At 31.4% G+C, this 25472-nt stretch overlaps 1 protein-coding gene across 5 annotated transcripts; it reads right to left on the bottom strand.

The window, feature by feature from the left end:
* Positions 1-1370: 1370 nt before the first annotated feature.
* Positions 1371-24896, bottom strand: LOC143257178 (organic cation transporter protein-like). Of its 5 annotated transcripts, none has more exons than XM_076515539.1 (12): positions 24774-24895; positions 20170-20589; positions 18636-18739; positions 17544-17698; positions 16274-16442; positions 14043-14190; positions 10856-10950; positions 10473-10687; positions 8789-8970; positions 8182-8321; positions 5158-5249; positions 1371-4545 (listed from the first exon to the last, which is right to left on the bottom strand). In XM_076515539.1, exons 2-11 carry the CDS (start codon positions 20458-20460, stop codon positions 5168-5170), a joined length of 1581 nt encoding a protein of 526 aa, XP_076371654.1. In that variant the 5' UTR covers positions 20461-20589; positions 24774-24895; the 3' UTR covers positions 1371-4545; positions 5158-5167. The 5 variants fall into 5 exon arrangements, with proteins under 5 accessions (XP_076371654.1, XP_076371652.1, XP_076371653.1 ...); XM_076515537.1 differs by adding an exon at positions 24602-24676 and having other exon boundaries at positions 1371-5249; positions 24774-24840; XM_076515538.1 differs by adding an exon at positions 24585-24676 and having other exon boundaries at positions 1371-5249; positions 24774-24823.
* Between the last annotated feature and the right edge of the window lie 576 nt (positions 24897-25472).

The following is a 25472-nucleotide window of genomic DNA, read 5'->3' on the forward strand; positions in this document are numbered from 1 at the left end:
TCTATAGAGAAAAAAGGATACCAGGAGAGATGGCAAAGGATGCTGGTGTCACATTGGCAGAGAAAATAAAGAGGACTATGTCTGACAGTCTTGATGGCTTTCATCAAGAACTGGAGATTTGTTCTAAGACAATGAATCAAATTCTGTCTTCTTTGCTGTTATTCAGACAAATGCTTTGGCTGTTGCAACAGAAGTAGAAATTTGGAAGTGTATTCTAAATTTGACTCAGATTTTCGATGAATTCTCTGATGTAGATATCAGTGTGGAAATTGAATGAACTTTGGAAGCTGTCAAAATCAGCGTTCAAAAAGCGTAAAAATGAACAGAATTGCAGTTTCTGGAGATTATTATGAAATGGGATTTTTGTGAATCTCTACCAAGCTTGTTACTGTGTTTGAGATTCTTTTTGACTGTCGGTGTGTCTATTGCTTCATGTTAAAGAAGTTTTTTTCCAAACTGAAATTTATGAAAAAAGTTCTTTTGGTCAACCAAATTCACAAATCTGGCTTTACTTTCAATTGAATATGAATATACAAAAAGGTGAATTTTGATGAGGTTTCTGATCAATCTGCAGAAATTAAGGCTTGACAGCAGTGACCGTGAATCCTTTCCATTTTACTTGTGAAGAATAAGCTGAGCATTGAGCCTGGATTTCATGTTCTTTTGTATAAAATAAATTGTAGTAACACCTGTTCACTGAATTTTTGATGTCCTGTATTTTTCTTATTTCCAATTTGCTTATGACAGTACTGCACTGTTTAAAAATCTACTTGCAAACATTATATATTTTTTCTGTGTGTTTAAAATTTTAAAATTATTTGGAGGGGGATGCCAAAGGAAGGATCTGCCCTGTGTGTCAAGTACTTTAGGTATGCCTCTGACAGAAAGTACTATGTAGACAGTAACTGTTTATACAACTAGTAACAGTACTTCTTTACATGTTTATTAAAAGACAATATTTTGTATGAACCTCTGGGCACATCAGGTGGCAGGCTGTATTTTGTCAGATAGTACAACACAGCCAGTTACATGAGATAGAATAATTTTACACAGTTACAGGAAAGTTATTTAACACGGTATACTTTAAGTATTATTTATGTTGACAGGTGAATACTAAGGTGGACTATGAATTCTATGACAGGATCAATGTTTTGACAAAAAGTGTTCTTCACACTGAAGAAGCATCCATATTCTTTTTGTCATGATATTAACAATACGTTTCCTTCACACAATTTCTAAAAGGATAGTACATAAAGTTATACAAGTTGTACTGACATATTATCTAATATATTGTAAATTAATCACATTACAGAAAAAACGAAACTATTGCAAGGTAGAGTCAAGACTCTTGACTCTTGAGTTACTTTTTAAAAGTAACTAACATTTGAGCACTTTTGCTTATATTAATATATTATGTTATTTGGGAAATTTGTATTTCAGTGCTTACATTAGGTCAATATTACTCATTCTTTATTAAGGTGTCTGTATTAAAAATAAAAAACTTAATAGGCCAAACAAGCATGCAGCAGTTTAAAATCTATTAAGCAAAACACCCTCAGAAACTTAACACTGTCAGCTCTAAGCTCTTACACTACCAACCAATTCATGAGATATTCTGGAGCCTCATGTTGAAGGCATTTTTATATCTACTAGTTACTGACCCAAGTTTTAATGAAATATTAGTATGAGGTTCATTTGTGATATGTAGATTGCTAGCTCAGTGATCAAAGTCATTTACTATGTCATTACAATTGGCAAGTCCCTAACCCAAGTCAGTAATTTACAAGGAACTACGACATGCAATAGTGTGTTTTGATCAAAAAACACATCTGCATCAACAGTGTGTGTTATTAACAGGAGTGATAGTTTAGTGATTTTTCACCTTTCGCAGCATGGACTATTATAATCCAAACTATCACAGATTTCCAGCATATATACTCTACTGGATTCTTACTTCACAAACAAAATTTCAAGGCAATTCATTATAAAACACTTGAGATATAAAATCTCCAATTTTGATCGAGTTTGTGTTTTTCTCCATCAAACCTAATTTATGAAACCTTCATTTGATAGAACATATTTGAAACTTTGTAGAATAGACAGCAACTGCATCCAAGTGTAGAGGACAACAATTCAAAAGTCTTCCGCCTTTCCTCTTCAGGCAGAAGACTTTCAAAACATCGTCCTCTACGCTTGCATCTCCACAACAAGCAGTTGCCGTCTATCCTACACAGTTCCATCATGAATACTCTGCCAAAACAATTTATCAAAGAAGAACAAACTTTTATGGATTTTTTTTTTTCAAATTTAGTACAATGATAGATCTTTACAACCTATAACTAGGAATCTCATTTGGTTTAAAAATTAGTCACAGGTGCGAAGTTATTCAACAAACACCATAAATTAAAAAAAATAAAGGTGCATGACTATGCAGAGGGTCACATGAACTAACAGTCTAACATTTTTACTATGGCTCCATCTAAAACTAAAGGAGTAACATTTTTAGATTTTTTGTCATTGAATTAGAGACAATTGCTTTAGAGCAGCAAAACTACAAGGTGAAAGGATGTGCAGATACATAAGTATCGGTTAGGTCATGCAAACTAGATTTCCAGTATCTATCTCAAGGTTTCACAGTATCATAGAAGTAGACAAATTTTACAGCAGGTATTTATTAGTCAGCTGGGTCCTGCATGTTGTTTCACCCACAATCATACCAAGTCAAATAACTGTTAATTTTGATTTTATTCCTTTAAGTAATGTCACTAAATCCTTTTTAACACCTAAAGTGTTTTTTTTATTAGATTCATCCAGTACTGTGATCTAAGTCAATAATCCATCTTTCTTTTCTTACTGTATGGAGCAAAAATTATTGATCCATTAAAATAGATGAAACAGTAAATGAAACTATTAATAGCCCTTGGAAACTGAGGAAGGCATACATACTAAACATTCCATGAAACATGTAGACAGTGCTTTTAAAGGCAATGAGTAAACCAGTTAAGTACAATCTCGTCATTTCACAAAATATTACGATAATACTTGTAAAAATCAGTTTCCACTAGAACCATTTACTGAATAATCATTTACAAACAGATTTTTAAATGGTAGTTACTAATACATTGTTCTGTTCATTTTTTTGAAAAATACATGTAGACAAAATTACATGAGTTAATTAACCTTGTGTCTAAGGGTTGATGGTACCACAGGCCTGCCTTCACATGTATGTTATGATTTGAAAATTAGTCTGATGTCTCTAAACCTAATGCACCAATAATATATTTTTTATTATAAATAGTCTTTAAATATTTAATACAAATCACAGTAATTTTATATAAATACGTTTCCCCGAACCTTCATCAGACGAGGTCAACCTCTACAAACACGAATTTCATTTAAAGGATTATACATGTAAACAATAGTTATGAAATAAGTGCATTCTATACATTGTTCTCAAGGATTTTTAATGTATACTAGAAACACTTAAATATTTGGGCAATAAAGGCAAGGAAAAAAAATTCCTTTGCTGTCTAAATAATAATAAAAACTTTGTTTCAGTCAATTTTGTCATTTCAGCTTCACCACAACACAAGTCATGTCTAAAATACAGTTTTTATTATTATCAAGGCCATTTTTAGTATGTAACTTTAAAGTGAAATACTTAAGGTCTACCACTGTATTGATCCTTTTCAATTATCCATCCTTGAGCTTTAACCCTCTTGCTACTGACATATCAAAAGGATTTAGCTACGTTCAAAATTTAACTAAACGTTATAACAATACACGTCAGTAACATTGGCACCAAAACTTAGTTTCTAATTTATATGTTAATATTATGTATGTTTCCATTTTTTAATTCAAAAGAAACTATTGAAAACAGTAAAATAAACATGGGAAATAGATGTATAAAGAATAGAAGTAGAAACTCTCAGGAAAAGTATTCTAGGGTTACAATTAAATAGGGCATACAATTAAATAGTACTACTCATTTAATTTCATAATATTTATAGTGGTTACGAGATCAGTCAAATTGACCAACTGCACATGGATGTAAGGTAGAAGTAATAACAATTAAAATATAGTTTCTGAAAAATAACTTGATATTTAATTACAAGGTTTTGGAGATTATGGCAAATGAAACATGATAATTTTCAGATGAAGAAAAGTATTTTTAATCTTAAATTGAAAATCACTGCATTTAAAGCAGTTGATATTCCAATTCCATATATTCAGACCAATTGTTTAGTAAAAGTACTTAAAAATTCTGACATCTACAAAATACTTGTAACATTTCATGAAGATATACAAAACATGTTAAAAGCTATTCTATAGAAACTCTAATAATCATGTGGTTAGTGTAATGCACCAAAGCAGTAGCAATTAATTAAATACAAAAGGTTTTCAGATACCATTAGCTTCTAAAGATATCTTGTCACTGACTGACTGCTCATCAGCCACCTACAGAGATTCTTGTATAGTGATTGTAGCAGACTTGAACAAACTGGGTAAATGGCCCCTTTGATAATAGAAACTACAGAAGCTTACCTGCATTTTAAACAATAAATTTGTCATTTTATTATTCTGAACTACTAACCATAACCTAATTTCATGATCTACAAATTATTGACACATTGTTTGGGTCTAAGTGACTGACCCATTAATATGTTCTAAAGCTTCCAACTCATTTCTTTAAGCAGCAAAAAAAAATTACTAATTTATAATTTACTAAAATCTTCAACTATCGACATGCATTGATTAACTTTTGACCTACTACAAGATCTGGATTATTAATCTGACTTACAGGTAGCTAGTTCATTCACTGATTTCTGTGATCTTGACTTTTTACAGATGTACAAAGTATGAAGTTAAAGACAAATTATACAAGTTGTTGAATCATTATCTTAATCTTCAGTTAACAAACCTTTAAATATGATTTAACATTACAAAACCAATAACTTGAAACCACAGTCTACATGTATGTTTTTATATACATACATTAGTTAACTGTGTGTTACACAAATCCTACACTACATTGCAGTACAATTTTAAAAGAAATTAGCAGAGCATCTGATCAATAACTAAATGTAACATCTAATTAATGCATCTGGAATTGTTGGTGCATGAATAACATCAATACATCACATACAATAATCCAACCTCTCTTAAGCTATATATAATCATCTTCAGTCCTGGTGGTTTCATCTTGTACATCAACTCTAGATGGACTATTATGAAGACAACTGCCTTTTCTGTTGAAAACAAAACAATAAACCATCCACATTCTAAAGGAATAATCTTAAAAAATACTTGGAATGAGAGAAAGCTCATATTACATAATTCAAAACAAATACTGTCATGTTATAAACAAATATATAGTTGACAATAAGATATTTCTGTAGATGTGAAACAAACAAAACAAAAAAAAACAAATTTATTGCATTGTTTAACTTATTTATAGTGTGATATCACCATAGCACATGCACCACTTAGGAGATTGGCTGTTGAATGAAAACAATGTGGCTACATTGTTTTATGATTGTTTTTTGTGGCATAACTGTGGATATACTGTTTTGAGGACACTTAATTAAAATTATTGTGCCTGTACTATTTTAGAGGGGGACTGCTATGTGACATCACCCTTGTGTTTGCAATGTTCTGTGGACTATTTATGGTGACTTAATCAGCGGGTATGTTGTACATTTTGTGTGTGGTATCATTCTTGTGCTTGCATTGTTTGGGGAGAGCAAATGTTCAAATATCTCTGATCTCCAGATCTCAAACTGGTATTCTCTGTTGTTATACATACTAATGGTTAACTTATTAGCTCAGTTGATAAAGCACTTGTTTATTGCACTCGGAATCTCTGGTATGATCGAAGCTCAGGAAATGCAGAAAAGAAGCTAAGCTATGTGATATTGGAATATATCACATGTGCTTCTTTAGTATTGCTATGTAGTCTTTGTTTTGTTTCTTTACACAACACTTGGTCATGAAAGATCATTGCAGAAAAGAAGCTAAGCTGTGTGATATTGGAATATATCACATGTGCTTCTTTAGTATTGCTATGTAGTCTTTGTTTTGTTGCTTTACACAACACTTGGTCATGAAAGATCATTGCAGAAAAGAAGCTAAGCTGTGTGATATTGGAATATATCACATGTGCTTCTTTAGTATTGCTATGTAGTCTTTGTTTTGTTTCTTTACACAACACTTGGTCATGAAAGATCATTGCAGAAAAGAAGCTAAGCTGTGTGATATTGGAATATATCACATGTGCTTCTTTAGTATTGCTATGTAGTCTTTGTTTTGTTTCTTTACACAACACTTGGTCATGAAAGATCATTGCAGAAAAGAAGCTAAGCTGTGTGATATTGGAATATATCACATGTGCTTCTTTAGTATTGCTATGTAGTCTTTGTTTTGTTGCTTTACACAACACTTGGTCATGAAAGATCATTGCAGAAAGAAGCTAAGCTATGTGATATAGGAATATATCACATGTGCTTCTTTAGTATTGCTATGTAGTCTTTGTTTTGTTGCTTTACACAACACTTGGTCATGAAAGATCATTGCAGAAAAGAAGCTAAGCTGTGTGATATTGGAATATATCACATGTGCTTCTTTAGTATTGCTATGTAGTCTTTGTTTTGTTGCTTTACACAACACTTGGTCATGAAAGATCATTGCAGAAAAGAAGCTAAGCTATGTGATATTGGAATATATCACATGTGCTTCTTTAGTATTGCTATGTAGTCTTTGTTTTGTTGCTTTACACAACACTTGGTCATGAAAGATCATTGCAGAAAAGAAGCTAAGCTGTGTGATATTGGAATATATCACATGTGCTTCTTTAGTATTGCTATGTAGTCTTTGTTTTGTTGCTTTACACAACACTTGGTCATGAAAGATCATTGCAGAAAAGAAGCTAAGCTATGTGATATTGGAATATATCACATGTGCTTCTTTAGTATTGCTATGTAGTCTTTGTTTTGTTGCTTTACACAACACTTGGTCATGAAAGATCATTGCAGAAAAGAAGCTAAGCTGTGTGATATTGGAATATATCACATGTGCTTCTTTAGTATTGCTATGTAGTCTTTGTTTTGTTGCTTTACACAACACTTGGTCATGAAAGATCATTGAGTAGATCTTGTTCTTAAAGTCAGAGATATTCTGCTACAGCCCATAAAGAACATTATTATATGCAACATTATTTCAGGATGTAGGCAGTAATGCTCTTACTGGTTGTGCAGGAAATATTTAGAGATCATGGACTCATCTACATGAAATGAGAGTGTCCAATCACATGGTAGAACAGTTATACTAAACAGTAACGAGGTTTTAAGTACAAACCTCTCACTTTTAATTTCTAATAAAGACTGTATTAATTACGTTTGTGTTCATGTTATTTATTCCTTAGTTTAAAACCATCACTGTTCTGCAACACTGTACTTTGAAATGAATCTTTAATCAGACCTATCAGGTAAAGCTTAAATCTATGTTCCGTTTCTTTGAAAATATGCCACAGCTACATCCATTCCAGATAAATTTTGTAAACTATCTAGTACAGTTGGTTAGTCTGTTTCAGAATTACTCTATTACATACAGATTAACATGCTTACTTTAAAAGTGAAAAACAGGACTGTTTAAAGGCTACTTAAGACAGTTCAATATTTTTTCTTGTTATTAACTGCAATTGCACATTTATAGTTAACTAGTTATTCTTATTCTGAATTAAATAAATATATATTTAGTTTTGATCTATGTAAGTACCTTAGTTCTTTTAAATATTTGAAACAGGATGATCTACAATAATACATTTGTGGCATCCAAACTGCTTATTCTTGAAAATCCTATGTAGATATAGATAACTGTGCAAGTTAGTCATTTTAAAACATTATACACTCCACCACTACATGAAGCCTAATATTATTCTTTTGATTTGCTACTTTACAAAGTCACCAATAAGGATGGAATTCTCCAAAACTGGTATAACAAATGGTAAACTGAATGATATTTTTAACATCAGTTTGGGGTTTTTAACAAACTCAATTCCTAACAAACATCTTAAAGTATTTCAACATTAACCTCCTGTTGTTAACTGTCACGTAACTATATTATATACACACACAGGATAAATTAATAGAAATTGGTGTATAATAATAAGAGATATGAACTAACAAGCCAAATACTTCTCCTTCTTCCAGAGTATCAGGCAGTATTTTCTTGTGGGTCTCGGGAAGCCATAAAACCATTAGACCACTAACAATAGATATGGTCCCAAACACAGCAAATGGAAGATCCTTGTGTGTGGCTCTTCCCTGAAAAAAAACAAGTAAGCAAGCAATGATTAAAATTAGGCCTAACACCACATTTAGCCTTAAAAATAAAATGAAACATCAAGTTATGACATTGATAAAGATGCAATATGTATACCAACTCCTATACATACCTTTCACAATGACAGCTTCAGTTTAGCCACTAAAAAACGTCTGAAAGATAAGTGTTCATGCCTACCTTGTCTGAGTGATTGTGTATAATTTCTACTGCAGTGTTTGTAGTTATCATAAAGGAAGTACAAGCTAACTCAAGAGATTCAAGTGATTTGTAAAATTAAAAAATGCAAAACAACTTTACACAATGAAATGTTCGTATTTCTACCACACATAAAATGTAGGACAGCAGTACAAGTTGATAGCTTAGTGTCTGTTTTCTAGTACAACATAAAAGATAAATGTTTATTTCAACAACTTGTTTATAAAAAGTGAATTTGTCATTTAATACTTACCAGTTCTTTCACAAAAGGAGCAATCATGGAACCAACACGAGCACAAGTCGAACTAGACCCCACACCAACATTTCGAACCACAGTCGGGAAAATCTCGGCAGAGAACACATAGACGATGCCAAATGAAGCAGTGATGCAAAATTTTCCAATCATGGCCAAAATGATCCGTAGCCATAATAGTTCTAATAATGCATAGGTAATGGTTCAATGTTACAGCTTATGGCAGTAACTATAGCAACACAATAATTATTATGCTTAATACAGTAAGATATAATTTACAGAATGTTTCTATGTAGTTTACCAGTCAATACCTACAATAAAATATTTAACTATATGGTTTAGTGATGATGTAAATAGTAGTGGTGAACAAATGTAATACTATACTAATTCTAATGGCTCAGTAATTGCATTCAATTTAGTTGTCAACAGACATAATACAAGTTCAGTTCTGATGATTTGCACATTACACAAAAACTTTTGGTAAGAAGTAATTATGATCCTGTACTGTGTAATTATAAAACATAAATTTAGTATTACACAAAAACATATCAAAAGTCACTATTATAAACAAAACTTGTGTTAGAAAAGAAAACACATTAAAAACTTGTGAATGACATTCTAACCATAGAGACTTGGTTAATCTCCCCTCCTGGAAAGATATCCACTTTAGATTAGAACTCAGATAGAGTCTGAAAGTACCTAACACGATCTTACAAGCAAGCACCCACACTGGCAAACAAAACAGATTCAAAGTATTAAACAATAAGAATTATTTTTTTTATGTAAACTTCTATAATTGTTGTTCAATTTTTGATAAAGCTGTTTAAAGTTATAACTAATTATATTGTTCTCTAATCTAAACTTAAATTAATAACAACAGTAACAATTAATTGTTATTGTAAAAGTGAGATTGAACCTCTTTCACATGCAGATGTATAAAAGAAATCTTAGCAGTAAAGAAGAGAGGTATATGTGACTCTAGAAGAAGACAATAAGTTATAATTATGATAGCAGAAATGTACATCACTAAAGTTAAAGAAGGTATATGAAACATAAGAGCTCATTGGCATGCTCCACCTCAAGGGCAGGTATGAAAAAAGTAGCACAACTGACACTATCCAGAGAGAAAAAAGTACTCTACCAAGAATATGAATATTTGTACACACAGACATTTGTAATGTACAAAAAGGTGACAAACATAATAAAAATTCTGAAAATACAAAATAATAAAATAGTGGAGAAAACTATATTTTTACAATGGTTTGAGCCTAAACCTTTTATAATGTAATGTCATGTATAGATGTTATCTGAAGCATACACTCTTTTGTAAAAACAAAATCCTTCTTACATCTACTTTTCTTATTTTTAAATAACTGAATATTTTGTTTTACTTAAAACAAACAATCAAGCTCTCATACTTGTAAAGAATTCTGGAATCAAAGATAAAGATAAGTTCAGCACACCTTCAATCATGAACATATACTATTATAAGGGTATTGTGCAACAAACACTTCTGCACCATCAGGCCTAATTTACCTTAGATGGAGGGTGGTGAGATAAGGGAACATAAAATACTTGTATGTCTCTCTGAAAAAGAGAAACAATTAAAAAATTCATTAACATTGTTTAAAATCAAAGCAATTTAATATTGTTTTTGATACCAACAATTACACAACTACATTACCATGAGTGAATGGAATGGTCAAGAGGCAAGACAGTCCTCCTGCTATCATCAGAGCCGTCTGAGGAATTCTTCTCCCAAACCACTTGATAATGCCAATAGCAAAGACATAAGCAGGGAACTCCACTGCTCCAGCAATGAAAAAGTTTATAAACGAGTTTCCCCCCAGATCATTTGTGTTCAGAGAAAGACCAAAATAGATGAATGAATTTACAAACCTGTAAAACACAAATGAAATTCAAGACATGTAAAATAGCAAGACAATTCATATTAGAAAGTTACTTTCACACACATACATTTTTGTATGTTACATATGTGGTTTAACAAGAACCTACGGTGTTCAGAATAGATTAAAATCATCCAGTTTTCAACAAGAAATATCATACCAACAGAAAAACAAATTGAGAGTTTTCCTCCGCATGCAAGGTGTCTTGAGAAGGTCGAACACAGTGGCACGTTTCTTCTGTTGGTGACCCTCTTCCTGTGAAAGTGGAATGAACATTTGGGTATTTCTTTTAAATCAAACTCTCATTAATGTGTAGCTTGCCAACCTCAATTGTGGCTGTGGTCAGACCACGTGTGAACGAAGCAAGCTAAGACTTTGATGTGAATGCATCTCTTTATAAGACATTTTCAATTTGAAGTAACAATCTTTAGTAAAAATTTAGGCAGAGAAGGATGCAGTGAACAAGACAGAGACCTCATCCACCTATTTAGTTAGCAGTTCAAAATGACCACAACTCAACAGAAAGATGTAGTAAATTCACAAAGGTTTCCATTTCAATCTAGACATGATGGTGGACATGCACACAGCAAGTTAGTGACTCCTTAACCTTTAAATGTAATTTATCATTTAGCTTTATCAACAATTTCAAAATCTAATGCTTGTTGGATAATGCTCGACTTCTTTTGTAAACTTAAATGCTCATTAGTTCTAGTTTCTAATGTTCTAGTTTTAGAACTTATATACCTAGCATTATATTTTGAATATTTATAGTGATTAAAAAAAAAATAGAATTTAGCAGTTTTGTATTATATTGTTTACTTGAAAGAAATTTTTATTTGTACATATCAATTTGAATATATTACATAAAATATTAGATATATTTGTATTAGCAACAAATTATTTGTATATGTGATGAAATTGGTATAAAGGTACAAAATAAAACTCAATTCCAACATTCTAACACAAATCCTCTCAAAAAAGAAAAAAAGTGATGCATCCAAATAAAAATCTCACTGTGTTGAAGCTATCAAGTGTAGAAACTTTGTAACTTAAGTAAGAAAAGTGACAAGCTACACAGGATTAAAATAAAACAGTAAAACTGTGATCCACTAAACGAGAAGACTGAACACCAAAAAGGTTACGACACTTTTTAATTGTAAACTTACAAAAATAAACACCAAATACTTTTCATAAGTATTTGTAGAAGTTTAAGGAACTGAAAATAGCCCTAAAACTGTGATGCCCTTAGAAGAGATGAAAGTTTTTACTAGAAAAACTGTTAAAGTTTTTAAAAAGGAAACAGTATTTAGTTTATATCTCACTAACATCTGACTTTAAATATAAATGAATGAATTATGTCACCATCTCAAACTTAAGAAAATAGCTTAATAAAATTTATTCATGTTTTATAATTTCCAGATGTGATGCTAACATAAATTGACTATTTTTTCTTATTGTTAAAATAACAAAATAAATCTCATCACTATGTGTTGATAAATAATATTCAAAATGATACATAATGAAAACACACCAAGAAAATAAAACCTCATTAATTGAACTTGGATGACACTGACCATTCATATGCTATCAATAACATTAAACATACACTTTCATTGAGTGGAAACTTATTTCACTATAAAAATTGTCAAGCACTGAAAAAACAGTAAAAAACATAAGTTATATTATAACTTTAATAACAAAGGATATTCCTTAAAAAAGACAATAGCATTTGCATGAGTACATGTGGTCATCATATAAGCTCCATGTAGTAAGTTTTTAAAACACTGATGCTCACAAACAAACACTTGTTTTTATAATACACATCTATCTTTCAAACTGAAACCAAGAGATGTAATATATGAAAATTATATTTAGTTTTCATTAAAATAACCTAACCAACCACAACAAACATTCCAGTACATACGTGTGTGTGTGTGTGTGTGTGTGTGTGTGTGTGTGTGTGTGTGTATCATGAGAACATTTCAAACTTTAAAACAAAGACAGCCCTCAACACCACAGCTTAAAGTAGAAGCAAAATAGATATAAATCTTTATCTATTTTTCAAAAACTTTTAACGTAGCAGAATAAATTCATATTACCCTTTGTTAAGATTTCAGCATAAGTAGAGAGTATATTACCAAGGTTTCTAAATAACTAAGGCACTCAGCTGATAAAATTCAGTTTATAGTTAAAAAAACAAACTATCAATCTATTCAGAAGTGACGACATGATGTTTTCATATCTTTGCTTTTACATATTTTATCCTTAGTGTAGTAAAATTACTCAAATATCTAAACACTAACAAGACAGTTTCTTTAGTTATCATTTACAATGATTCTTTTCTTATAATACTACTTGTATCAATTTCACAATACCATAGAATACAATTAAAAAGTATAAACTGTAAAATATTGTATTTTTATCATATCAATATTAAAGTACCACAGTATATAACAAGAAATTAAATGAAAACTATAACAATGGAATTTGCAGATAGAGATTTTATTGAAGATGAGACTGAACATGATTTTATTCACCAATTTGTTGCTTTTTATTATAAAATCAACAAATACCTTATCTTTTTGTAATAGCTAAAACTGATAGATATTAATCTAAATATCATATTGCACATAATGTAAACCAATTTAGATATCTTATCATAGCTTTTAAAAGATAGAGCATAGTGACAGTGTCACTAATTTTGAACATATGTGGGTAATAGTTAAACAACTCAGAGTAGATTAAGTGATTTATACTTTAGAAACACTCTCTACTAAGATTAAAAAGTATGGGTATTGCCAAAATATTAAAATTAGTGTTTGTTTTCTTTTGTTGTTGTTTAATCATGTTTGAAATTTCATCAGCTGTGATAAGATATTTAAATTGGTTTACATTATGTACAATATGATATTTAAATTAGTATGTATATAACCATTTTATTACACTATAATAACCACATCATAATTACCATTGTCTTATCTACCAGTAAATTTAATGATTGGAGACAGTTGCCAGTATATATGATTGTTGCAAAATATATCCAACATCTTTCTCTCAATGACTTACATAATGTAATCTTACAGTCATCAAATAATGAAAGAAGCCCTGTTGACATTAAAAGTTTATAAACTTGTCCATGTAGATGTTACCTACAACTGCAAGTGAGAAAATATCAGTGAAGCTACTTCTGTTGCAAATACACGACTTATTTTTATAACACAAATTATTAGATATAACCCTAATCAACCACTTCACATTTATTTAAAGTCTTAAATAAATATACTTTTCATATCCTAATAGGAACAACATTTAAATAATTTCACTTGAAATATAATCTCATTACATACCTTCTGAATGTCATCCATTATTTGATGTAATGCAGTCTTGGCATCAACTTCAGAAAGGTTATTCTTGTGTGCAGCACATGATATTACACTTTCTGCTTCCTCAAAGCGTCTACTGGCTACCAGCCAACGAGGTGATTCAGGAACGTACCTAATTATTATTACAAAGTGAAATATTTAAGCTGAACAATGTTTAATATGTTTTCAATAAAGCATTGCTACTGTGTTTATTTCAAAATAATGAACAATGATATAATTCATCTAATTACAAAATGATTAAGAGAGTCAAAATTCACCAAACAATGTTTAACAGACAGCAACGAGCAAGTATAGTGGTTAACAGACAATAGTCTATAAATATAATGGTTAACAGACAACAATCATTAAATATAAACTTTAATATGGAACGATCATTATATACATTAATTAAGATATACAGTTTTTTGAACTAAATCTTGCCTGTTTAAGGTGTTTTTTGCCCAAACATTCTAATATCATAATTAGGGATACTAAAAAAAATTTTTTTTGAAAATGAAAATTAGCAAGACACAGCTACAGCAAATAAAAGCCAGAATGTAACAACCTGTATCACAACTACACTTTTACATTGTTTAGTATCAGAGACAAAAGTCCATGTGCTCCAGGCAACACTATGCAGTAAAATGAGGAAAGGTTTCCATATGGAAAAGTGACATGTTGTGCATACATAAGTTGATTTTATGAAATATTTTTCTAATACTGGCATACCTCATGTACCTATAAAATAAAAACATGTAGTTAAGCTATTCTATATAAAGATGCACCAGTTAAATCCCAAAATGCAGTGCCTACAGATTTCTCTATAACTGAACTGTTTACATGAATACTGTGAAACAACAGTTACCGCACATTACATGACTTACATTGAGCAAACAGGGATAAGTGAGGTGAATTTGTATGATAGACCCTTTTGAAATGGAAACATGGCAGAACTATTGTAAGAGCATATCTTTTTATGCACAAAAAATGTATTTAAACAGCTTCCTTATAATTTAATATTCAAAGTCTCTAGTAAAGATGTTATAAAAATAATACAATGTATATGATATAACTTGAAAGCTGAAATTTTATCCAGTTATAACACAAATTTGATTTCATGAACCTTAGGCATAGCCAAACATCACTACATCATATGCACATGGCACGCCACTACATGAATAAAACATCACTACATCATATGCACATGGCACGCCACTACATGAATAAAACATCACTACATCATATGCACATGGCACGCCACTACATGAATAAAACATCACTACATCATATGCACATGGCATGCCACTACATGAATAAAACATCACTACATCATATGCACATGGCATGCCACTACATGAATAAAACATCACTACATCATATGCACATGGCATGCCACTACATGAATAAAACAAGTTAGCAATTACAACGTTTTTCTTTTTCACTTTCAAACTTGGTTTTGTTAAAATAAATAGGAAGTACATAAATAATATTTTATCCTGAAATATGCTACATAATAACTATATAAATGCTGCAATTGCTAGAAACACCCCGTACTTTGCCAATACAAACGCTCTGGTTGCTGTAAACATCTGTTCTTTACCAGCTGTAGCTGGTGTGATAGGGATTTAAAATGATACTAAAATGGTAGGATTGTCCTACTTTATGAACTTGCTATCTTTATGAATTCTTATATGACAAATTACTTGAAAAGCTAGTATACCTACTAATCCTTACTGTTATTTGTTGAGAAACTAACATTTCTACTAATTCTTAATACTATTTGTTGAGAAATTAATATTTGTATTAATTCTTAAGACTACTATTTATTTCAAACACTGACACACATCAATGATAGAGTACAAGAAAAGTGCGTTTCCAACAAAAACTATAGAAAAAATCCAATGACTTAAAGAAGCTTTATTTTCTTGATGACGAGAAACCCACTTGAAATAAAAATGTATCTCAGAACAGCTGGTATGGGTATTAACACTTTTATTGATAAGCAGAGAACAGTTTAAGAGGTTTAACATCTTCAGGGGTCATTTTTCTTGTTTGTTAACCTGAAGACAACCTAGGAAGGTCAAGATGTTGTTCTATGCTTCTCAATAGAAGCTTTATTTGGTTGTGCATAACCACAAGGTTTAATAAATCACATTTACACTGGGTTTACATGAAATGTAGGACATATAATAACCCAGTTCATGAAATGTACTTACCACCAAAACAGAAGTAGAGAAAAACAAGGTACAGTAATTGCCACCTGAAGATAATACCAGTCACGTATTAGCCATGCTAATCCAGGTAAAATAATATATCCTAAAGCCCAACCAAAGTTAAAGGCAACACCAAAAAAAGATCGAAACTCTGGGCCTACTGCTTCCATCACTGAAAGGGAAAAAGAGTAAATAAAAAAGAACACCTTAATATTGTAATTAGCAAAGATGCAAAATTTATTAAAAATATCTTTATATTGTAATCAGTTAAGACACAAAATTTATTAAAAGTATGCTATGAGTATTGTAACTGGTTATGATGGAAACTTAATTAAAATGTATCAATGTTCTAACTTGTAAGGGTGTACAATTATGTACAATACAGTTTTAATGTTGCATTTATTTAGAAATTTGTTAAAAGCACCATCTTAATGTAATTGAGGAACATAAATATCAGAAAAAGGAATTTACTTGTAAGTTTTTTAATATACTAAAAAATCACATTTGATTATCAAAACACACACTAAACAAAACGTTTTCTAAATACATATGAAAAGCTGGGATAGTTTTTAAAATGTCAATTAATTCAAATCTTTTATCTTTGAATGATTTTCTATTCCATTGCAATTTTCTTATGAGAATTACTTTTTAAATAAAATGAATTATTTTTGTAGTTTGTGTGTGTGTATGTGTGTGTGTGTGTGTGTTATTATGGCAAAGTCACATTGGACTATCTGCTGTGCCCACCAATGGGAATCAAACCCCTAACATTAGAGTTATAAATTAAAAGATTACTGCTGTCCCCACCAGGAGACAGTTTGCAGTTATTTAATTCGTGTAAAAATGAACTGTTTGAACCATGTGTTGGTATAATTTGTTTTCTTTAAAAAGGTTAATAGTAATTTAAAAACAACAGAAGACCAGCTAGTACCTTATGTTAAAATGTGCTTTAAAAACAACAGAAGACCAGCTAGCACCTTATGTTAAAATAATTCTTTGTTCAAGAATAATTCATTCTTAATTTAATTGTAACAAATATTTATGAATTAGAACACTTGGACTGTATCCTATCTTCAAATATTCCAGTTTGACAGTACAACAAAAGCTTGGTGCCAATAAACTGACTACTAAAAACTTTTGGATTGTTTTCTTATCTGATTTCAATAGATGATATTAGGACAATAGAATTATTGTATTACAAACACTAAGGTTTGTTTTACTTGGAACCTACATAAATATTGCCAATTTCTTCAGCAAACCACACATATCTTACAGAGAACAAATGCTGTTCCTCCAATTCCTGACACACCAAATGAGATGAAGAATCTTAAAATGGCAAACATCATAAAATTGGCAGCAAACAGACAGGTAATTCCAGAAAGAAGAAAAATGGTCACAGCAATGACAATTACAGGTCTTCTTCCAATCCTGTGATCAACACAATACCAAATTAAATTATATTCTTATAATCTGTGTTCAACTCCACCCATTTTTCAGTCATTTTACTTGGATAACCCACATTATTAAAACAGTTGTGATTACAACAATTTCTTTCAGCTTCATCACTGGTATAATATATCATCAATAAAAGTATAGTTTCATTAGCATGAAAGAATATAATTATTCATATTTTCCACATAGTTGGAAAATTGTCTTAAGAACATAATTTTGAAATGTTTCATAGTTTATATAATTGGCCTTTGAGTAATTACAAGAATGTTTTCACTAAAACACAGACATCATTAAACTGATCAAAATTGTAAGCAGAAATTGCAACAAATATTTCATAACTAATTGGTAAGAAATTAAATAAGTGAATTGAGAGCATTTAACTGTCTTAGTTTTTTGAAAAATAACAATCCTTTAAAGTAACTACTCATGCCAAATGCACTTCTTAAACCTAGAATATTTATTATGTCCATTACTTAATCATGTAAAAACTTATTATTCAATAAATTGAGATCATATAATATAAAATGTAAAGTCAGTAAGTATCATAATTCTCAGTGGTTTTTGTTTATGATAAGGTTCTGATGACAAAAAATTTTACTATGACTAAATCATTACCAACTCAGAACCATTCAACACATCATACTGATAAACAGGGATAATAAACATCATGTTTTAATGGCAATCACTTGTGTAAAGAATTAACAACCACTTTCATAATGTTGTCCTAACATGCTGAAGCCCCCAAAATCAGTACAAATGTTTAAATACTCCATTCCTCATTAGTTTAACACTGAATAACTGGCACTAGGTGTTAAAAATTCATTTGAAAACCATAATATTGGCCATAACTATGTTTTAACAGTTGTTGTAATGAATTCCAAGGATTATTTAAAAGTATCTCAAATGGATTTACCTGTCAGAAAGTTGCCCAAATACCATCACTGCTGTCATATAACCACCCATGAATGCTGACTGGCTCATAGAAATAGCCCATTCTTTGTCACAAACTAAGTTCCACTACAGTAAAAACCAGTTTATATTATTCAATAATATCTTTAGTTTGTTAAAACTGAAACTTTGATTTATATGGACAAGAAAAATAGGTTTAATTAAACTCATTTACCATAGACACAGTATTAAAAGTGATCTTAAAATCCCCAAAATATTTGTACAATAAATACCTTCTAAAAATCTAACTGCCTATTTTTTATAATTTTTTTAAATAATTCCACGTAACTATTGTTAAAATACAATATATAGACACTCATTACAACATAAAAGAATTCCACTATTTGTTAGTTGATCTGCACTTTGCAATATTTAAGGCAAAACAGACATATTTACAAGATTTGAAATCTGGGCACATAGAATTGGATCCTACTGTTAGCAGAAGGCATGAATTAGAGCATCTCTAGAAGTTGGTTGTTTGGAATGTTTTTCTCTGATAGTGTTTGGCAATTAATACGGCCATGGTAATCCTCTTACCTTCAAGCCAATATTTTATGACAAGCTGAACACCATACTGCAATAAGATCCTGCCATGTTTAGTATGTTTTCTATTATGGTTAAACTGGGGTAGATTCTAGCCATAAGCATTCCTGGTCTTCTCATCAGAATGTCTTAATGAGAGTTACATCTTTTTCAAAACTACACTTTAACAAATGCTAGTCATTGGCAGAGACATGTAGAATGTCTATGTTACAATCGCCTAGCTGCCAAAATGGTGCCTCGCCCCATACTCGCTAGTGCTTAAACAAAGTTTTCAGGAGGGCAATCATACAACTGAAATGTGTGCGTGTGCACATGTGTGTCTACTATAAGAATTGTACAAACCTGGAATCATCTTAATAATGGTTGTGATGCTCACTGCTGCTGACATATATTATTGCTTGGAGTAAGAAGGGCCTTCCATCCAGCTACTCTGCTATAGTACCCCACGAAAAGAACATCTCATAGCATTACTTCCCCTGTCCTGTAACAATACCTCTATTTTGTTAGTTTTGGGAGCCAGGTTAATGCTGGAATTATTGTTTCCCTATATCACTAATATGGCATCACCACCTATTTTCTGCAGTGTTACAAGTAACCTAACAATTTCTTGATAACCATCCCATCATCCAAATATATGGCCTTAAGGAAATATAGCTAATTCTTAGGATTATTTCATTAGTAGCATGGTTGTTTGCATTATGTTGTCGTTACCAAGTTATACATGTGTTTATACATTGCATGTGACATCATGGATATGGTCAATTTATATTCAACCCAGCGGAGAAAACACTACTTTCAAATTACGTAACATACTTTTGATATATTAAAGCAATATCTAGATTCTTCAAACGACCTCAAATAAGATGGGGAATGTGTAATACTTTACAGAATATATATAAATTCAAGTTACTTGAACTACTATTAAACCCTTAAGTAATTTATATATTACAATTTACCTTGGACACAATGGTAGATACAAAGAAGCTATCTTCATACTCCCAACTTGGGCAATCAATAATATTGGTTTTATTGTTTGTAAAGTTCAGTAGAGGAAAGGAAAACATCTGGCATTTGCTAAAACTAGTCTTTCCATTGTCATCTTTTATTAGTGGAATCGTAAAGTTTTTCCATTGATCAACAGACATGTTCTGGTACTCCTGAGGACGGCTGCACCAATGGTCAATGTTAGGGGCAAAAAATGAAATGGCCAGATTGTGCATAGCTGAAAAAATACTTACAGTTGACATAAAGAGGAAGACCCTTCTTTGCCAAGGTCCATAATGGCCAAAGATGTCTGTGATGTCATTAACAGGAACATAATTTTTTACCTTTTAGTTCACTCATTCTAAAGTCTTGAAGAGGCCAGTTTCAAATATCTGTAAAATAAAATGAAATTTCAGTAACACAGAAACACCCACTTCTAGGGGATATTTTAACACCCCACACAGGAAGTTGTAGTGAAAGAATGTTTTTCTCTTAGGTTTAATACGACATTCACTAATTAGGTTGGAGATCAATAAATGGATACACTGTATCAAAGTAAATACCATAAAAAGTATACAAAGTGGGAGAAAAGCTCATTATATCTCTACATAATGTGTATAATTAATAAGTCCAGCATTACTAGAGGATATTTCTACAATATATGAAATCAAGTATTACAATGAGTGAACATAAGATGAGTTGGTTCATCATATTAAATTGGCAAGTTAAAATAAACAAAATATTCTAAGTAAATTGTACTATAGATGTGTTATTTTTACATCAATTAAAAAAACTTCTGAAACCACAAGTGTCAAATTAGAAGTTATAGTTGGAATGATTAACCACGTAACACACACGAACCACTTGATGGCTCTGGAACAAAACTTTAATTACTTATTATTTCATTCTTTGTATATCAACTCATGAAGCTACAAGACAAGAAACTGCATATGTGACTTCTACATCAATTATTTCATTTGCACTGAATGAACAACAATTTTCCACTAAGAAAAATTTTTTTTTTATTTTAACCATAAATTTTAAGCCATAAACAAAAACACAACATGAAACAAAATATGCTATATTTTTTTTTAAAAAGCCTCCTATAACAAGATAATCACACACAACATGCCACACCAAGGTGTTCCCTATGGTTAATGAATTCTCAACATGCGTGTACTTAATTAATATAGGTATAATTCCAAGTGCCTAAAATAAATCACTCAATAGCCCACACTAATTCAGTAATTACCACTTGACCATTATTCCCTTTATTATAGATTACATTAAGATTGTGGAAGAAAATAATTTAAAAAGCAACTAATCCTAAAGAAAAAGGTCTATAAGCTATTAACTATGGAATTTGATGTGGTAAATGACAGAAAGAAAGCAGATCTGTGGAAAGTTTAAAACTAGAGTGGTCAATTAAAGGTTCTTATAAAATTACACAAGTATGAAACAAATATATCCACTAAAATAAAAGTAATAATAACCCAGTTGCTTAGGTTCAATTTAGGCCTCAACCAAATAGTAGCATATACCAAACGTTTTCCTATGGTTCTTACACAATTTTGATCAGCTTATTTCAACGTTGGATAATTCCACTTATGGAACCCTTTAGTGTTTTGAGATATCCAAGATGGTAGCTCGTGGCAATCTTGACTGCCAAAACATAAATTTATGTTATCCTATCTCAAATATGGTACAGTCACTTTTAAAAAATGTTCATGAATTCAGACATTCTCATAAAGCTACTCAAGAGCTATATGTGCAATCCGACTCTAATTTTAAACTAATAAACTACATGGAAAATTACAAGCAAACTGCACCAACCATCATCTACTGTAATCAGATAGTTTGGTTTGACCGCCAATTTTATAACACATCCATAACACTGGGGAACACTCATTTTGTTGCATTTAAAAAAAGACCTTTCTATAGTCAATTTGAGTGTGTTGATTTCAAATCTGAAGTCGGTTTTTGTCTGCAAGCTACAAATTTTATGCAATTTGACATTTTTATTTATTTTTTAATTTTTCGTTATTATAGGAAATTATGGAATAGCTTATCAATTTGTTTGTGTATTTTATTCAGGTAGGAATTTGCGTTTGTAACTTTTGCGCTTGTACACTTCATCTGGACAATCTCGTTTAATGCTCCAGCAGTAGTCAGCCATCATACTTTTGTCCCAGCGCCCTTGGTAGCGTTCTTCCATGACCTTTAGGTCTTGGTGGAATCGTTCTCCTTGTTCGTCACTCGCAGCCCCCAGGTTGTCAGGGAACTTATCAAAGTGGCTGTTCAAAAAATGGACGTGAAAATGCTTATACATGGTTTACGCAAGTTCACATTTGTACAATTTCATTAACCTCAAATTGCATACAAACTAGAGCTTGTAGAGAAAAACTAATTTCAGATTTGAAATCAGCGCCTAAAACTCCTTCATAATCAGTTAAAATATCCAATGCAACTCAAAGTTACTGAAAAAAAAAGTGTTCCCCAGTGTAATCAGAAAGTACGGAGCACGATTTTGCGGTCGTAACGTAAACCAAACACACAGTTCAACATGTTGCTAACCCAAGTGCGCTACACAGCTGCTGATGCAATCACCCAAACTCTACTACTACTGCGACATAATGATTTACTAAATTGGTTACCTGATACACGTATTATTGGCGTACAAAATTACTAGCAGACCACAAAGTAACTGGGAATAACGTTGTTATGAAGAATTTCTTACATTTGTGTATGTGTGTATATATCTACATAAGCTTTTTATATTGTATCTACAGTTAGTATTTTATTTATGAAATCTTATGGGAACTACTGTTTTACAGTTGGAATAAAAGCTTTGAAATGTTTTAATATTCAGTGCTTCCATTTATTTTTATACTACGCGATATTTAGGTAATCCACGAATACTGAAGACAGTGAATCACACTTTGTAGTTTTATATTTTTAGTAGCATGAAAAGGCGTAGCCACAAGGTCTATTCTGGTAACTCTCGCAAGTAAAACTATCCTCTTTATAAATTTACGGTAAGGAAGAGGAGGAAATGGTCTAGTATTTTTGGTTAGACTAAATTAAATCGTTCATCGTTGCTGAAAAATACGTAAAATTAACTGATAGAAATATTCTTAACATTTGACCTCATGTAGTAGCGAGAAAAGAAAAAAATGTCAAAATGGGAACAACCGAGTATCGATCAAAACAGTGCAATTGTTGAAGGCACGCGACTTTGTGCTTTCAACACACTCGCAATAGAGGGTAACCTGTTCTACAAGGTATTCGGAAAGTCACTGTGCAGTTTTGTAATCATATTTTATTCAGTCTATTTCAAGCCAGCAACTGATAGCGGTGTTTAGAAACAAAATAAGAAGGATCCAGGCCTGTGTTGATGCCAACGGGGGTCACTTTCAACATTGTTTATAATTGTCATTCATATTTACCTCCTGTATTCTATATTGAAACATGTCTGTTAATAAATATATAAGTGCACAGTGACTTTCCGAACACCCTGTATTACTGTTACTAGTTTCATTAGTATTTTACCATTTACACTTTCTTTCCTTCATTTCTACGATATATTTAATTGCATATTAATTATAAATTATTTTTGTAAATCAAACAGCTTAGTAATTCAGGTTAATACGAGTAATTCCATTACACTCAACCGGTATGATCTACTTAATGGCTTAAATACAAGGCTATGAACATGAAGGTCCACGGTTCTGAATCCCGTTCTACAAAATCACACTCCGCGTTTTCGAGTCACCGGTACGTTTTCAGGGTAACGATCAAATCTCAATGTTCAATCAGAACAGTCAAGAGTTTGTCGGAGCATTTTTGGCTAGCAGCCTTCTCTGTATATTTTCATTCAAAATACCAGTTACAAATTAGCGACTGCTTGCAGAGATTTTCCTCATCTTCCTTTGTGCAATTTCCAAAACAAAATGTCTACACTACGCATTTATACTTAATTTAACAATTAATTACACCATTAAGTGTACATGAGATTAGGTTTTAAATAAGCAGGCAAAAATGTAAACTACCGAACATACCACATACTAAGAGCAGCCATAAACTTGTGCTCAACAAAATTACTTTGGTGACTACCTTAGCAACGTTTTGTCATGAAATTTAAATATCGCGTGGCATTATATCGAACGAAACATACAAATATTGATACAAGTTTGTTACACAAAACTATTCAAATTGGAGTTTACGCAACAATTCTTTAAAAGCTACCAAAATTAAAATACAATTGCATATACTTTAAAAGGAAATCTTTAATGGAAAAGTAAAACAAATTCTTTCTTTTAGAGCTATTTTTATCTCTGAATCATTTGATAGATAATTTAGTATAAAATAGTAGAGCCCTTGTACTTACAACTAACGACACCATACCTGTAGAATTAACTTGATGTTCCTTTTAATTAAAATTTCAGTTGCACTGTTGAGCTGTAGACTAAAGCTGACAAACTATTTTGAAAACAAATTAGCCTTAGTAATAATGTATCAATATACTCTTTCTAGTTAGTAAGTAAAAAAACCAAAACAATATATGAATCTGTACTACCTTTGAGGATTAAGAACTATTTTCTAAATCACTGTAACAAAAACATTTCTTCACGCACCCCTCTCTCTCTCCTACGCTCTTGTTTACCGAGTTTCAGGGACATCGAAAAAAGATGTTTGTTTGATATGAAGTTCCTGCCATCTGGTGACTAAAATCTAAGTACCTTCAACAAAAAATTTCACTATAATATAAAGGGAATAAAAAAAATGTCTTTTACTTATTTATATTTTGAATAAGTGTTTTATTGCAATTAGCTGATATGCTAATGAAAGGTTAAATACTATTCCAAATAAGTTACAATAATGTATGGGAGTAATTTTGAAAAGTTGTAAAGAATTGTGTCAAAAGGGGAAAAAGAGCAAAAATTGGAAAATATTAGAAGTTTGGTTTGAATTTCACGTAAAGTTACACAAGGGCTATCTGCGTTAGCCGTCCCTAATTTAGCAGTGTAAGACTAAAGGGAGGGTAGCTGGTCATCACCACTCACCACCAACTTTTGAGCTACTCTTACCAATGAATAGTGGGATTGAACATCACATTATAACGCTCCCACGGCTAAACGAGCGAGCATGTTTGGTGCAATGGGGATTCGAACCGGCGACCTTCAGATTACGAGTCGAACGCCTTAACCCGCCTGTCCATGCCGGGCCCCTATAATTTTTTTAAAGAACTCTTCCACTTGGAATCCCAATGGCACAC

This window comes from Tachypleus tridentatus, chromosome 7 (genome assembly GCF_004210375.1).
Source record: "Tachypleus tridentatus isolate NWPU-2018 chromosome 7, ASM421037v1, whole genome shotgun sequence".
NCBI lineage: Eukaryota > Metazoa > Arthropoda > Merostomata > Xiphosura > Limulidae > Tachypleus > Tachypleus tridentatus.